Here is a 17778-nt window from a genome sequence, read left to right on the forward strand (position 1 = left end):
AACCTCGCAGTTAATAACTGTGGAAGTGCTTAATGAACACTAAGCTGCGAGGCGGCTCTGTCCCAGGGTGGGGATGTAATGCCAATTAGAAGAAGAAGAAGCGTTTTACTAACGGCAGAAGCATATTTGTGACGGGCTGCACAGTCGGTGCAGTTCGAAGGGGAAATAAAAATGCTGAAGAAGAACAGGGAGCTTCCGTTTCCAGAGTGGCATGCACTGGAAAAAGCAGCGATTTGCACGACGTTAGTCCGTTTTTGGATGAACAAGACGTGTTGCGCATAAAGAAAGAGTCCCTCGCCGTAACAGTACCCTTCCAGCTTTAGCTACCTTCTGGATACTGGGTTCGCCGTAGAGTTGGGCGAGCTCATGGTTCATTCTTCGCCGCCACACACCGTCCTCCTCGAGCATTGTCCATGTTTCATGTCCGTAGAGAACAACCGGTCTTATAAGCGTCTTGTACATGACACATTTGGTGCGGTGGCGAATCTTTTTCGACCGCAGTTTCTTCTGGAGCCCGTAGTAGGCCCGACTTCCACAAATGATGCGCCTTCGTATTTCACGACTAACGTTGTTGTCAGCAAGGATCCGAGGTAGACGAATTCCTCGACCACCTCGAAGGTATCCCCATCTATCGTAACACTGCTTCCCAGGCGGGCCCTGTCGCGCTCGGTTCCGCCCACAAGCATGTACTTTGTCTTTGACGCATTCACCACCAGTCCAACTTTTGTTGCTTCACGTTTCAGGCGGGTGTACAGCTCTGCCACCTTTGCAAATGTTCGGCCGACAATGTCCATATCATCCGCGAAGCAAATAAATTGACTGGATCTGTTGAAAATCGTACCCCGGCTGTTACACCCGGCTCTCCGCATGACACCTTCTAGCGCAATGTTGAACAACAGGCACGAAAGTCCATCACCTTGTCTTAGTCCCCGGCGCAGGCCTGGTAGCAGGTCGCTTTTTAGTGACTTGGTCACTTTTTTCGGGCTAGTCACTAAAAAGTCTCTTTTTTCGACGTCAAGTCACTAAAGTCACTTTTTCTCGCAAAAAGTCACTATTTTCAACTATTTTGAAACTATTGACCAAGATTTTTTTTATAAAGCTTTATGCATCCATCGGATGATACTTTGATCATGGCAGAAATGAAATTCCGAATCTTGGAAAAATTATCGCTCGGAAACTTCGCGAGCCATTTAATTCGCTGCTCTTATTGGCATTTCACCATGTCAATGAAGGTGTTTTACGTCACAATTTCTTTTTTTTTTGTCTTTATTTAGGAGACTTTCAGCCCGAGGCTGCCTCATCTCCCGTCACAATTTCTAAATTTTACAGTCATGCAAGCAGGAGACCTGTCAATTTTTTTAAAACTCAATCTTTATTCAGTGGGGAAGGTGGGGAGGCAAATGATCGTTATGTGGCGAGTTATTTTTTTGATAGACAGCCTTATAAACTCTATTATTCACTGTGTTTTGTTCTTCCTAAAGATGTTGTTTAGTGGCCACGCAAAATTTGAACAACTTCTCCCGATAATGACCAAATGCTATCATTTTTTCACAGCAAAAATCCATAAATATGCTTAATGAAGCGATAAAAATGCTATCACTCCACCACAATTTCAGGATTTTTGGATTTTGAGTTGCTGCCTCAATTTGAGGAGACTTGATCTGTCATTAGTCATCCATATATAATATAATATAAAAATTTGTCTAAACTATTCAAGAAAATTTAATTCGCTCAATTTTTTTTTCTAATTGGACAGATGTAATGAAGGGTTTGCTGTAAAAAAATATTTATTGAGTAGATATCATTGAAAGGAAATCAAGTCTCCCCAATTTTGAAGATTGCATGCGCTGCCGAATTCCATAGGAAAAATCGTTCATGAATACGCACAGCAAGTCGGAAAATCTGCGTAAGGAGGAAAAAATTTAAAAGTTCAGAGAGCATGGTCCTCATTACAAGCAGGAGGTCGAGCGTTCAATCCCAGGCTCGTTGTACATGAATCTTCATATTTTTTGTTTCGTTGTCTACCAAAACGATCCGTACTGTTGTTCCTGTCGCACTAAAAATTACAAAAACTTCCGTGGCACCAGTGACAAATCGTTTAAATCTCTGCATCTTTCTAAAGTAGGTGTTCAGCTAATCCAATGATCATAATTTTCACCCATTCTCAAGAGAAGAAAATGCTCATTCACGCAGATTTTCGCCGAGAAATCATTTTCGGGAAAGAAAACAGGTGTTATGAGTGATAACCATATTTCGCTCACTTCCAGTGGCGTAAAACTTTGATTTGCTTGCGAGTCTACTCATAGTTTTGAGTTTGAGTTTGTTCTAAGAGAAAAGAGTGGTGAGTGAAAGATGTTTTTCGCCACAAATTATTTTCCTTCGACTCAAAAACGCTTGATTTCGTCTCATTGAACTTGCAAATGGAATTGGAAGTCACTATTTGGTCACTTTTTCTGCAACTGAAAGCCACTATTTGGTCTCTTTTTTCGTCAGCTTTGGTCACTAAAGTCACTATTTTGAGTGGCTTCGGTCGCTACCAGCCCTGCCGGCGCGATTCGAACGAACTGGAGTGTTCGCCCGCAATCTTCACACAGTTTTGCACACCATCCACCGTTGCTTTGATCAGTCTGGTAAGCTTCCCAGGGCTGTTCTCGTCCATAATTTTCCATAGCTCTACGCGGTCTATACTGTCGTATGCCGCCTTGAAATCAACGAACAGGGCCCTGTAGCATAATCAGACTAATAATATTAGCTACAAGTTACAAGTTACAAGTCAACAAATTACAAATACTTGTTATTTGCGTCGCATAATAATGTTTTGCCAACTAATAATATTAGTACTTGTATTATTAGTAAGGTTGAAACTACTAGTCCGTCAGGTTCATTTACCTGTCAAAATACATCCGACAGTTCACTGTCAATGCGGAGGTAAACGATTTGTTTACGTTTGTTTGCAAATTTGTAAATAGAATATATATCTTGACTGCGATAGCCGGCCGGTTTAAGCCGGCTTGGTGGTATTGGTATTTTTAACCAAGCCAATGTAATGCACACTGGAGTCGTTTTTACGTGGTCTTTAGGATTGACTTAAGTTTTAATTAAGGCGATTTGTAAGTTACGCGAACGTATCCTCCATGATAAATCGAATCCCGCTAGACTTGTTTGTTGTGGGTTTTTAAAGAGGGTTTAATTTACGACTGTGTAAGACTTATGCGGGTTTAGATTTTGCTTCTAATTCGATTATGAAATCAGTTTTTTAGTTCAAAATACTAACTGATGAAAATATCGTAATAAATTCTACTCAGAATTTAGGTACCTAGTTTTTCCGTTTTTCCTTTCTTTCCCATGATTGTTGTCAAACATAAAGCAATATGTATGGTCTTAAACAAAATTGTTTAGTATAATAATACAATAATACTACAATAATACAAATTTCAGTAAATTAATATATTCTCAATTTTGAGATGAATAAAGTCAACTTTGGGTAAACCAAGCTCAGCTTTGGTTAATATGTTTTAAGCGTTAGCTTTGGTTAATATGTTTTAAGTGGATTAAGAAACTCATTTTACTCAAAATAGGGTTATTGGTCCAAAGTGCGGATTTGAGCTAAAACAACCCACTTTTGAGTAATTTTGGGTTTCTGTGTATGTACTGCATAATTGCTAATGATCTTTAGCGCTCCACCATTTGAATACTTGATGTCAGCACTTAAATTACTTCTACTATATAAGTCATTTGGCAATTTTCATAATTCTCAGTGTTATATGGGAACGAGAAATTTATTCTTAGTGCCCAGTATTTCATTATATGGTAATTTAAAGCAACTAGAATAATAGTTTCTTTCTCTTTAAGTCGTTAAAAACAATTAAACTATGCATAATTGATTTGCACAGCTAAAATAATAAAATAAAAGCTACTTGTAAATTAAATTACAGCACCATTCATACTTGCAAATGAAACTACAAGCCAACGCTAATAATTTCTACTTGTATTTACTTTATGCAACAGTTACTTGTAAATTCCACTAATATTATTAGTGCGGTTTACTTGTAATATTAGTCTTGTGAATACATACTTGTAGATTCATTATGCAACAGAAAAATACAAGTTACAAGCTACTATACTAATATTATTAGTACAATTTCGATTATGCTACAGACCCCAGATGGTGCGTTGGGTCCTGGTATTCACGGCATTTTTGAAGGATTTGCCGTACAGTAAAGATCTGGTCCGTTGTCGAGCGGCCGTCAACGAAGCCGGCTTGATAACTTCCCACGAACTCGTTCACTAATGGTGACAGACGACGGAAGATGATCTGGGATATCACTTTGTAGGCGGCATTAAGGATGGTGATCGCTCGAAAGTTCTCACACTCCAGTTTGTCGCCTTTCTTGTAGATGGGGCATATAACCCCTTCCTTCCACTCCTCCGGTAGCTGTTCGGTTTCCCAGATTCTGACTATCAGTTTGTGCAGGCAAGTGGCCAGCTTTTCCTGGCCCATCTTGATGAGCTCAGCTCCGATACCATCCTTACCAGCTGCTTTATTGGTCTTTAGCTGTTGAATGGCATCCTTAACTTCCCTCAAGTTGGGGGCTGGTTGGCTTCCATCGCCCGCTGAAGTGACGTAGTCATCTCCTCCGCTGCCTTGACTTTCACTGCCTGTACTCTCAGCGCCATTCAGATGTTCCTCGTAGTGCTGCTTCCACCTTTCGATCACCACACGTTCGTCCGTCAAGATGCTCCCATCCTTATCCCGGCACATTTCGCCTCGCGGCACGAAGCCTTTGCGGGATGCGTTGAGCTTCTGATAGAACTTGCGTGTATCTTGAGAACGGCACAGCTGTTCCATCTCCTCGTTCTCCGCTTCTTCCAGGCGGCGTTTCTTCTCCTGAAAAAGGCGGGTCCGCTGTCTCCGCTTCCGTCTATAACGTTCCACGTTCTGCCGGGTACCTTGCTGCAGCGCGACCGCCCGCGCTGCGTCTTTCTCCTCCAGAATCTGTCTGCACTCTTCGTTCCGTCGACTTCGACTCATATACCCGACGTTGTTCTCCGCTGCGTCGTTAATGGCTGTTTCGACTGTATTCCAGCAGTCCTCAAGAGGGGCCCCAGCGAGCTCACCCTCTTCCGGCAACGCTGCCTCGAGATGCTGCGCGTATGTAGTGGCGACATCAGGTTGCTTCAGTCGCTCTAGGTCGTACCGCGGCGGTCGTCGGTACCGAACATTGTTGATGACGGATAGTTTTGGGCGCAGTTTAAGCATCACCAGATAGTGGTCAGAGTCGATGTTAGCTGAACTTTCCAATAGTCGGTCTAAACTCCTCCTCTTGGCCAACCTGAGCGTTCAAATCTCCTATGATGATTGTGACGTCGTGGCTTGGGCAGCTGTCGTACTCACGTTCCAGCTGCGCGTAGAATGCGTCCTTGTCATCATCAGTGCTTCCGGAGTGTGGGCTATGGACGTTGATTATGCTGAAGTTGAAGAACCGGCCTTTGATCCTCAACCTGCACATTCTTTCATTGATCGGCCACCACCCGATCACGCGCCTTTGCATATCACCCATCACTATGAAAGCTGTTCCCAGCTCATGTGTTGCCGCAGCTCTGGTATGATTACCTCTAAACGTTCGCACCATTGATCCCTTCAACAAACCTCCTGCAGCGCTACGATGCCGAATCCACGGTCCTTGAGCACATCGGCGAGTATGCGTGTGCTCCCGATGAAGTTGAGAGATTTGCAGTTCCACGCTAGTCCCTTTGTGTCGCAGTGGTCTTCGCCGATGGTTCCGGTCCGTACTCTCTTGTTGATTGTTTTCGATTAGCTACTTCGAGGGAAAATTTCAAGTCGATGCTTCCCAGGACGAGATGAAGTCAGCTGCAGAACTGGTGAGCACCAGTTTTTGTGGTAGGTGCAGCAGGGATATGTAAAGGGGTCCGTAAGTGCAATCCAAAATTTGGTAAGTTTAAAAAAAACTTTATTTACGTAAAACCAAGAAACACAAAACGTGAAATGAATACGCTGTTCGGACATAACTTGTTTTTCTATAGCGTTGTGAATGTGTTCTTCCGGCTTGTCATCACCATAGCTAGATACATGACGGCTATATGTTTTAAATTTTTATTATATGTCTATTAATGCTGTGATTTGACTAATGCTTAGAAATAATCTATGAGGTTGTTTATGAGGTTTTTTAATTAGGACACCGAACCAAAACATATTGTCATGGTTCAATAGACAGTTATATTGCGTTTTTACCCTTCTTACACCCTAAGAAGGGTATAAAGATCGCTTGAAAAACCGACTTTTCATCCGAGGCTCGGAGACCCAAGTCGTATATACCAATCAACTCAGAACTGAGCACATGTATGTATGTGTGTGTGTGCGTGTGTGCGTATGTGTGTGCGTTACAAAAATCTCACATCAAGATCTCAGCCGTCCGTGAACCGATTTGCACGATTTTAACACTAAACGAAAGCTATGATTTTGTCATTGTACAAGTTCAATTTTTTTTGCAATCGAACATTTGGTTCCAGAGATATGTGAGAAATACGAACATGAAGTGTATTTTCAGAAAACTAACAAAATACTGTCAAATGAATATCTCAGCCGTCTGTAAACCAATTTGCATGATTTTATCTTTAAACGAAAGCTATGACTTTGCCATTGAACCCATTGTATTTTGTTTTTGCAATTCGACATTGGGTTCCGGAGATATCTCTGAAATACGAACATTAAGCATTAGACGTATCAGCTTCACACATTGGTAAAATATGTCCCATCAAGATCTCAGTCGTTCTTGGACCGATTTGTGCGATTTTATCTTTAAACGAAAGCTATGTTTTTGTCATTGGACTCATTAATTTTTTTCTGCAATCGGAAATTCGGTTTCAGAGATATCTGTGAAATACGAATATGAGACATATTTTCAGACTACTAATGAAGAATTGTCACACCAATATCTCAGCCGTCTATGACCCGATTTGAACTCTTTTGGGCTTAAACAGAAGCTGTAATATTGCCATTTAAGGCGGCAAATCAAATCAGCAGTCTTTTTGTATGTTTTTAAAAATTGTTAAATTTCCAGAAATATCCTTTTTTTTATTTTGAAATCGATAAAAGCATGATAATATCAGTTATTTTATATTCAATTGAAAATCATATGCATAGAAATTGTAATATGCACTAGGCACACACAACCATTCAAAAGTGTAAGAAGGGTTGCGTTCACTGTAGGTGGATTAAGTCGGGTTTTTTTTCCAGTATAATGTCTTCACTTATCTTTTGAAGACAAGTAGCTGCACCACGCACCGATTGCAATTTAACGGATGCGTGTTTCAGTCTCGGTTGTGAAGTTATCCTCAGTGCTTTTACTCTTCAAGTCTGAATGTAACAATAATTTTTTAATGGTTTATTTTTTCGTTTGATTATTCAAACGAAAGTTGACTTATATTTTCCTAAAAACCAGCAAAATCAAATAGAATATTCATTAAAATGAATCGGATTCGTTTGAAAGTATCGGTCGAGCGTAAAGAAGAATACGGATGATTTATTATATTCTGTTGAATACTCCTAATATACGTGCAAAAATTATTTTACTATTTTCTTTTATGTTCTGTCTATTCGTTTATACATTTCGTTTCTTATATCATGTTAATAATATTTCATGATCAAATGAAAATAGATCAGAGTGCGTTTTTATTAGAATGCAGATTGCTAGCGAAAATCAGAAGCTTTTGATGTGCTTGTGTGGTCAATATGTGAATAGATTTAATTAATCGCAATGCTGTACTTGACCTCAGAGACGTTTATTTAGGAGTTTCAAATTTTCTGTCGGAATTGAGTGAAACAAGTAGATAATGTTTGTTGCATGTAAGACAAATGTACAGCATTCAGAGTTCACGTACAGCCGTGATTTATTTAGTAGGCAGAACGATCTGCCGGTCATTACATAATTTGTTCTGCTTTGTGCGGTTAGCAGAACGATCGCCTGATCATCGAAATGTTGTTCTGCTTCGTGCAAGTGAGTAAATTAATTAGAAAGCGAAGATTCAGTTCGCGTCAGTAAGCAGAACGATCGGTCGGTCATCGAAAATGTTGTTCTGCTTTGTGCGGTTGGCAGAAAGATTGGCTGGTCATCGACAATTTTGTTCTGCTTAGTGCGGTCGGTAATTAAAATAATTAGTGTTCGTTCGACTATGTTTTGATTTGATCAAACTACACGCTATACACGGCATACCGTTTACCAAAACGAACACTGCCACAAAACGTACCTCATATATCCAACATCCCAGTGATTTCTCGTGGAAGTGCAGATGACTCGTCGGCTTCTATCAAAGCGAGTATCATGTCAACATTTTCCTACCCATTCCTTAATTGACCTGCATTCGGACACGGCCGGCGCTGGTATTGCTTATTTTTTGGTCACCAGTTCTTACACATTGAAGATGATGTTAGTCCCAAACTTCATCTGTTGGTTCTCTGTGTAATTACAGCTGACCTGGCAATAACGGAGTAGCAACCGTGGGCGGTCAATCATGCTCATGCTCATGCTCAGTATTGATCTGTATCGAAGAAATCAAAATATTCGGTGACAATTTATTCAAAAACAGTTTTTTTTAATGTTTTCTCGGAATTATGTAAAATGGACCTAATTGGGCCTAATTGGTTCTGATCTTGATTTTCGGAATGGTGATCGTGCTCTTAGTACAAACTATTTTGATCAATTAATGTACCCAACAGAAAGAATAGATTACAATCTATCTCAGGCCTGCCCAACCTTTTCAAGCCACGGGCTAATTTTTGAAATTGATTCATGCTGGCGCCAATGGTCGACACATAATTTTCTGAATATTTTTTTTAAAATTTTGGCTAAAAATTTTTAAGAGGAAAACCAAACTTTTTTTTTGTCCAAAAATTCAATTCAATAAATTTTAGACGAGCTCGGTGGTCTAGTGGCTACCGCTTCTGCCTTATAAGCATAATATGTCGTGAATTCAATTCCAGGCTCGTCCCTTTCCTACTTTCTATCATAGTTCTTTCTGCGTTTCACCACAAAGAACAGGCGTTGACGCTGCACTCGCCATGTTGTGATAACTTTTTGCTGTTCATTTTGAAAAACTTTGGAATGCGCCGTTATCCCCTGCATAATCAGCGCTAGCGTCATCAAAAAATGCCACTGTGCGCTAGTGTCGTTATGCATGCAAGAGAATACCAGCGCCATCGTGTTGTCAAAATGAGATTGTGAGTTGCAATGTCGACGTCGATGGCGTTACGGTTCGGTGAGTTGTTTACACATGTTTTGCAAGAAATTTTGTTCGAGCCTCCAAGTCTATTCTCTGTGGTTTCACATTCTACCAAAGCGATTCCTACCGTTATAACCATCCACTACTAACAATTCCAAAACCTCCCGTGGCACCTATGAGAGGGCGTAGAGTTCTCTGCATCTATCTGAAGTAGGTGTCCAACTAACAATCCTTCCTCTTCCTCAGCATTCGCAAGGACGTGGCCAGGACAGATCTGGGCTATTGGAGAGTGCATTGCTTCTATCTAAGAGATAGTGATTAGTCCCAAATCAATATCTGTGGTAACGGATGAAAGTGATGCTACTCTCATACAATAATTCGGTCTTGAAACACCTACGAATTTGTGCGAATTGCTCAATGCTAATGCTAAAAATTCAATTCAATAAATTTTCTTGTTTATTTTCGTTTTCTTTTTACGTACCAGGTCTTTTGGTTGAAAATTTAATGAAAACCATGGAATTGTTGACTACTGTTAAATACTCGATGGTTATTGATTTCGCAATCTGTGACCGAAATCCGCAGCCAGAATACCAAGTTTTTTGCTACTTTCATGATCTGTGATCTTAATCTTCTTCCTACATATAAAAAAACCCAGATTAATCCACCTAGCGGTGATGGTGCCTTCCTCGTTTTTTTTTCGAGTGAGTAATTTCTACGCACTTTTGGTATGAAAAAAAAAGTATTTTGGCCATAACTCACAGCTCACAGTCTGATCCGGCCAATTTTCAAAAGGATACAATGGGAAAGGATTCTGCAACTTGTTGCGAGCAAATCGGCTTAGGATAAGTGCCAAAAATGAGTGAGAAATTTTTATGTAAAAAAATGTATTTTAACCATAACTCCGAAACCAATAGTCCGATCTGGCCAATTTTCAATAGGAAACAATGGGACAGGATTCTGCGTCGAATGCAACTTGTTGCGATCGGTTAAGGATAAGTACCTTTAAAATGTTTGAGATTTATTTGTCCACAGACATACACACACAGACATCACCTCCATTCGTCGAGCTGAGTCGATCGGTATATAACACTATGCGGGCCTCCTATAAAAAGTTCATTTTTGGAGCGAACATATAGCCTTTCCGTATACTTTGTATACGAGAAAGGCAGAAAGAAACGATCTGTGTTCGTATCCACATAACACAAAAAAAGGCTGGAAGGATTTTCTTCATTCCTTCAGTAGATATGTTTGTTATAGTTTCCGAAGGGGTTTATATGGTATGTACGAATAATCTATCTTAAATGATCAAAAGAATGCAACATAACTCCAATGATTTCGATAAGAATTCTATATTGATTCCGAAGAGAATGTTCTAGGGATTCCAAATCGTCTCAGGATGTGGACGGAAATCTTCCAGAGATTTTCTACGGGAATATTTCAGGAATATTGGAATATTGCAAGGATTCTGACGAGAATGTTCCAGGGATATTAGTGAGAATCTTTAGCCTCCTGGAACTCCGACAGAAATATTCCAGGAATTTGAACAGGAATGGTGAGGAATGTTCCTTCCAACGGGAATGTTCCAGAGATTCCGTCGGAAATCCGCCTTGAATTCCATCGTGAATGTTCCAGGGGTTTCGAAGGCAATGTTCCAGGGATGTAGAAGCAAATTGTAGAAGGATTCCAACGCAATCTGTCGATGGATCTCGAAGCAAATCTTCGGTAGAGGTTTCGAAATAATCCTTCAGGGATTCCGAAAAGAATCCTCCAAATCGTTTAAAGATTCTGAAGCAAATAATCAAAGAATTTCGAAGCAAATCTTCGAATGATTCCGAAGCAAATCATCGAGGGATTCCGAAGTAAATTGTCGAAGGAGTCCGAACTAAATTTTCGAGGAATTCCGAAACAAACCGTCGATGTATTCCGGAGCAATTCGTCGTGGGATTCCGAAGCAAATCTCCAAACGATTCTGAAACAAAACTTCGAACGATTCCCAGGGAATCTCGAAGTAAATCAACGAGAGATTCTGAAGCAAATCCTCTATGCATTATGAAGGCTATCCCCCACAGGAATCTGGATATCCCTCAACGAAACAGAAAGGAATCCAGTTTGAATTCTCTTGGATTCCAGTTGGAATGCTTCCATGATTCTGAAAGGAATTCTTGAGAGATCCCAATGAGAATGCTTCTCGGATTCTGTTGAAAGCTCCTCTCGTATTCCTTAGCTTAGCTTAGCTTGATTGACTGTACCCATCGTAGTTACTAGTCGTGATTGGTCGAGAAACAAAAATAATGCACAGCTCACCAATTGAATAGTTTTCTCGGGACTAGAAAGCTATTCACACTGTACATGCTTCGGAAATTCTTTAATTCTATATCAATAACGATGCCGGCCACGTCCTCACAGTCAATTATGATAAGGAGAGAAAAATTCAGACCGCATCGTGCTGTGCGGTTCTTTTCTCTCTCTGCTGAAGGACATTTTTAATACTACCTGAAGCTATTTTAATTTCAACAGTGCTTCTCAGCGCTATTTGTACCTACTGATCCCGTTACGATCTTTGTTTGAACCCGTGCCTTCGTTTTACGTTGGACCCGTTGGCGAAAGTAAAATTAATGGGATAAAAACCTCTTAGAAGGTCATGTCTCCACGCTCAGCAATGAGCATTAATAAAAACAAGAGGAAGGGTGAGTCTTTGAATTCTCTACTTCCTTCTAAGAAACAAGGTTTCAGGGCCGTCCTGCCAAAGCGCGAAAAAAATTAAAGGAAGCTGGAGACTTCAGATACTCCTTCTAACTCTAACATTGAAAATAATTCTTCACCTGTCGAACTACTTTGATTCATGACGAAATTGAGCAAATCGGATCTACCCCTAGCCCAGGTGATTCGATCCATGCAAAAAACAAAGGATTCCGCCAATTGTGGTATCTGTTGCCAAGTTTTCTGACTATAGGAATGAGATTTTGAGTAACCTTCAGGGTATCAAGGTTTCATTTCAGATTGCCGGTCGAGCAATTCATACCCACCATAGTCAACGAACAAATTTTGCTCCTACCTCTCATTGGGTAACGAACAGTTCGTCAAATCCTTTTTTTTCAAATATGCAAGCATCACTGCAGGCAGGCAAAACTTCATTTCTGAAAATTTACCGACGATGAATGATTTTCATACCCATTCTTCAACGGAAAATAACGTTCGTTCTGTTATTTTCCGTTACAGGGGGGCTCCTTAGCCGTGCGGTAAGATGCGCGACTACAAAGCAAGACCATGCTGAGGGTGGTTGTGGAAGTGCTTAACCCTTTATAAGGCAGACGAATCTAAACAATAAATTAACCAAAACAACAATAGGACACAATGTTGACATGGTATTAAAATCAAATGTATGTTTGTTATACATTAATCAGTTCAGAAACATTTAAAAAATGGTGGCAATATAGTTGCCACTGCCCGGCAAGCGGGAAAACAGGCAACAACAAAAATAAATAAAAGATTTTTATTTTAAAGGATGCTTTCGACTGTTGTGCTCAATTTTGTTTGACTATTATCGGCTCTTTCAGTCCTATAAAGCAGCTAAAACGTTATTGCGTCTATTTTCCGACGTTTCGGTGTATATTTCACCTTTATAAGACTGAAAGAGCCGATAATAGTCAAACTAAAGGATTTTTAGAAATTAGGTTTTACGTAAAACCAGTCAAATCAAGGCACGTTACATTTTTTGGTGAAGAGTCCTAGTCGGAAAGCGCATTATAAGTGAAAAAAAAATCTTTTTGCGCTTTTGTTCCCAATGGGGGACTCTTAGGAAAAAAAAAACACAATTTCGTCAAAAATCCCAAAACCAAACATACAGAAAGGCAAAGCTTTTTTCACGCTAATCACGCAACAATCTAACACAGGAGATTTAAAATAATTAATACCAACGGGAAAAAATATATCTTTGTCGTTTTATTTAACGAATTATAACTGAAAATCCTTCTTCCACTCGAAACTTACGATCTGTTCGTAAAAAAAAAACTCTTCTCAAATTGATATTTCAATTTATTTATGGATCAAATTCAGCTGGGGTGTTACTAGGAAGCAAATATATCCACTACATGGGAAAACCTTATAAAAACTGCCTTATAAAGGGTTAATGAACACTAAGCTGGGGATGTAATGCCAATAAGAAGAAGAAATAAAAGAAGAAGAAGAACGTTCGTTCTGACGACTCAGACAGCATGTCTGCTTCCGACTTTGATTTTCTAAATGAACAATTGCATCACATGATGCAATGTTCAAAGCAAATTCCAAAACTGAAGCTGTTTAGGTTGGTATCAAATTTACTCAAAAAATTGTTATTGGACTTCGTTTTAATGGATCCAAATATTTTTTTGAAAATTTTAAATTGGAATGCCCGCTCTTTAAAGCGTAAGGAAAATGAATTATTCACATTTCCATTATAACTGAAACATATTTAAAACCTGGTCTTTTCATCAAAAGAGATCCAAATTATTTTATTTACGGAAATTATCGTCTTGATAGCGCCTGTGGTGGGGTCGCCATTGTCATTAATAGACGTATCAAACATAAATTATATTCTTCATTTGAAACCAAAGTTTTCGAAACCTTTGAAACAAATTTTGGACATTTCTCTTTTATTGCTGCATACTTGGCTTTCCAGTTCAATGGGCAGCAAAGGAATTTGTTGAGAGCTAAATTTTGATATAATTGGTAACTTCAGTGCCAAACACCGTTCATATAATAATGCTTCAATAATGCTCAAAGCAATTCCTATGGTAAAATTTTATTTGAAGATTGTTCTGCGGGATATTATACTATTCATTCAGTCACTTAATAAATTTTAGCACTCTATCGATAAGAATCTGCTTCTTTTTTTTTTGAAAAATAAAAAGGGGTGTGTAGGAGATCATAAAATAAGTTCTTATTATCTGACCCAAATTTTCTGTAAGGTGAATGTCCGCAAATAAAAGTGGTTTAAATCTTCATAAAAAATAAGAAGAAGAGGCAATCGTTTATGTCAAACAACCTCATCATGGTATGATCGTCAACCATTGAACGCACAAGCGGTCATTTTTCGGCAAAATCATCAACCTTGCACATAATTATTTCATCACTTCGAAGCTAACCGAAAATTGATTGAAAACATCATCCTCCCATAAGCACGGAAACAGATACGTCAGGTGGAAACAGCGTGGGTGGTGAACCAAACCAACCCCCTTTGCAGGACCGGATATGGCCTGAAACCCATCAATTTGGATAGTGTATACTCGTTGATGAGATAATTGATAAGCGGTGTAGGCACATAGCGGATGCGTGTAGGCTGGATGGCTATCTGTCATGGCTAGCTTCCACTTGTTTCGGTTCATCGATTTAATTTTTTGAGGAGGTAAATCCCAAATCAGATTTTCGTCGGTAGTTGGGGAAGCTGATTCGTCCCACCGATTCATATCCCGAACAGCGGGTGAATGAGTGAGTGTTGCGTGGGCTCGATAATGACTGACCACGCAACAAGGTTGATGCTCTTATTATTACGTGGTGATGCCCAACCCAGCCGCCGCACGAGGGTTGGTATTCTGTCTATGGTGCAACAATCATCGTTATCACCATTGGAGCAGAAAATTGCAGGTATTAAAATCATAGGCTTTTGAATTGTGGTCGATAATGAGGTATGCTTGGTTTCTGGGAAAATCTGGATGCGAATTGGATTATCATAGGGAAAAAAAACAGATGAAAAATGGCATTAACATTGAGACTGTTGTCACAATAGTTACTCATTTGTGACATTTCAGCACGATATTTGTACAATGTGTGTCTTTCATCGTTAAGTCATAATTGATTATTATCTGCCACAATTATTGATAATGCTTTTATAAATCAATTGATTCATACTGCAACACGAGTGAACAAAAAATATAGTGATTGTATTTATTACTACTTCAGCATTACAATAATATAGAAAAATACTTTAATAAATAGTAAAGCTATAATGATTAGTAGAACATGCATGATTTCAAAAAAATTCCATTTTTATAGGCTAGTTAGAAATCCTGACAATACCTTAGAGTATTGAGGCAAGAAAAACATTAATTCAAATTAAACAATCCAAGGCTGAATATGCCGAGAAGCACAGACGAAAAACTTCCCCTGGCAAATGGCAACAGCCAGATAAATATCTTACCCGAAGTTATTTGATTTACAGCCTTTCGCCAGTTTACTAAACTTCTGTTTTACTTTCTTTCTTTTTTTCGAATTGCAGGTGTGATGCTGGACTACCTCACCGTGAAACTCCCAAGCTGGCTGCGGCACACGGTCCTGGGGGTGGCACTGGCTGCCTTGGTCTATAGTTTTGCGCTGTTCTCACCCCTGGCGTACGGCATGAACGGGCCGTTTTCACACGAACCCAACTCGACGCTGGCCGGGCTCAAGTGGATGGACACGTGGGAGTTTTGAAGGGAGCGCACGCGGAGCTCTTGCCAATTGGGTCGGCTGTATGTTAGTTCTCTCGTACTGTCGGTTCGTTTTTATTCTACTCATGTTTTCATCGAACAGCTGACGCCATGATTTGTTGATGTGTTTGGGAAGCGTGAAGATTTTAATGTTTCTGTTTAAGATATAACTTAAATATAAAATTACTCTCGCAGATTATCAGAAAATACATCCGTGTTTTGTTTATGATTAGAAATGTAACAAACATTTAATCCCTATGGAAGTGTGATCTTGTCGCGATGGGTGGGTTTACGACATTAGCACTGAGAAGACAATGAAAACGTATACGATGGTGGTATCACATTCTGACTATTTTTGTTAAGCCATTACTTTCGTTTCGACTGTAATTTAATAATTCCGAGATGCCTTTCCGGTCTTATAAAAAAAACTGTTATTTATTCTTGTCCCAAGATTAAATTCAAGGTTTTTAATATTGTCAAGACTGAAACGCCATTTCTGAAGTATTTTTGTTTGATGCTGTGTCACATAGGGTTACTGCTCCTGGACTTCATCTTATAGCTCCGATATTCATCCCACGAAAAACGAAGTAATGAAAAAGAATTTGATTTGTTTATTATTTTTGTGATTTTTTCAGCAGTGAGCACGAATGTTAGCAAAAAGAACTATGTAATACAGCATTAAAAAAAAAACTAGCAAAAAGAAGCAACGTAATTGGTGCAATATTTCTTTGTTTCATGATGAGATGAATATATGTTCAGTGAGATGGAAAACGGAACATTTCCCCTTCAACCTAGCGTTGACGTAGTAACGGGGTTTGCAGAAATCACTCTCAATTATATCGAACAAAACAAAGTTAAAAGAAACTCAAAACCCATTACAGTTAATAAACCTTATTAGTTAAACCTTATAGTATTTATGTGCTTATAATTTATTATCTCTCTCCAAAAACCTCTTCGAATCATAACAAGCCATGAAAACAAGTTTATCGATCTTGTATACCTACAAGGTGATTTTCTAATGCCGCCGCCGCTGTCAAAAATGAATCGGTGCAAATAGGTAGGGGAACTGTACCGGTTTTGGCCATGTTCCTAATTTGGCCAATTTTGCGAATAACTTCAAAAATAAAGCAATTCGGGAGGGTTTTATTTGTTCCAATAAGAGATATATCCCTCACGATTCAATGCTGCTTTCAACTGATCGATTATTTTGGAAAAATATGTATTTTTCAGGGTTGGCCAAATTAGGCACTAAGTTGGCCAAAACCGGTGCACTTCCCCTACATATTTTCAGTCAAGTTCATATTGCATTTATAACTTCCAATTATGCAGAACTTATTGGACGGTGACCTACACACAAATTATTTCAGAATTTCATTCAAAATTTCAGTTAATTTAGTTTGGAAAACCAAAAAGATTTTTTTTGAGAAAAACTCCAGGAATTCTTTTGAGAAATAATTGACAAGTTTCATCAAAAATTGAATAAATTTATCCTGAAGTTTATAAAATTTATGGGGATTTGAACAAGAAATTTAATTTTTTAAAGGGATTTTGAAGGATTTATCGTAGGAATTCCTTGAGGAGCTTCCGGACTAAATCCTGGAGGAACTTCCGGATGAAATCCTGGAGGAACTTCTGGACGAAATCGTGAAAGATGTTCGGACAAAATCCTGGGGAATTTTCGGACGAAATCCTGGGGAAGCTTCTGGATGAAATCCTGGAGTAACTTCTAGACGAAATCCTGGAGGAGCTTCTGGATGAAATCCTGGAGGAACTACCGGACGAAATCGTCGAGCAACTTTCGGACAAAATTCTGGGGAATTTCCGGACGTAATCGAACGAATTTTCGAACGGGAGCCTGGGGGAACTTCCAACCGAAATCCTGAAGGAACTTCTGGACGAAATCTTTGAGGAAATTTGGGACGACATCCTGAAGGAACTTCCGGACGAAAACCTGGAGGAACTTCCGGATGAAATCGTGGAGGATCGTCAAGACGAAAGGGTGGAGGAACCTTCGGACGAAATTCTGGAGGAATTGCCGGAGGATTTTTGGAGGAACTTCCAAACTAAATTCTGGAGGAACTTTCGGACGAAATCC

General features: G+C 39.4%; 1 protein-coding gene across 1 annotated transcript in view; it reads left to right on the forward strand.

The window, feature by feature from the left end:
• The window catches only part of LOC134206135 (protein O-mannosyl-transferase 2), a 65243-nt gene extending 49351 nt beyond the window's left edge, over positions 1-15892 (forward strand). The window contains exon 8 of the mRNA XM_062681824.1: positions 15494-15892. Coding sequence (XP_062537808.1) covers positions 15494-15687 — 194 coding nt within the window. The 3' untranslated portion in view covers positions 15688-15892. The remainder of the gene's footprint in view (positions 1-15493) is intronic.
• Positions 15893-17778: the final 1886 nt, after the last annotated feature.

This window comes from Armigeres subalbatus, chromosome 1, assembly GCF_024139115.2.
Source record: "Armigeres subalbatus isolate Guangzhou_Male chromosome 1, GZ_Asu_2, whole genome shotgun sequence".
Taxonomy (NCBI): Eukaryota; Metazoa; Arthropoda; class Insecta; order Diptera; family Culicidae; genus Armigeres; species Armigeres subalbatus.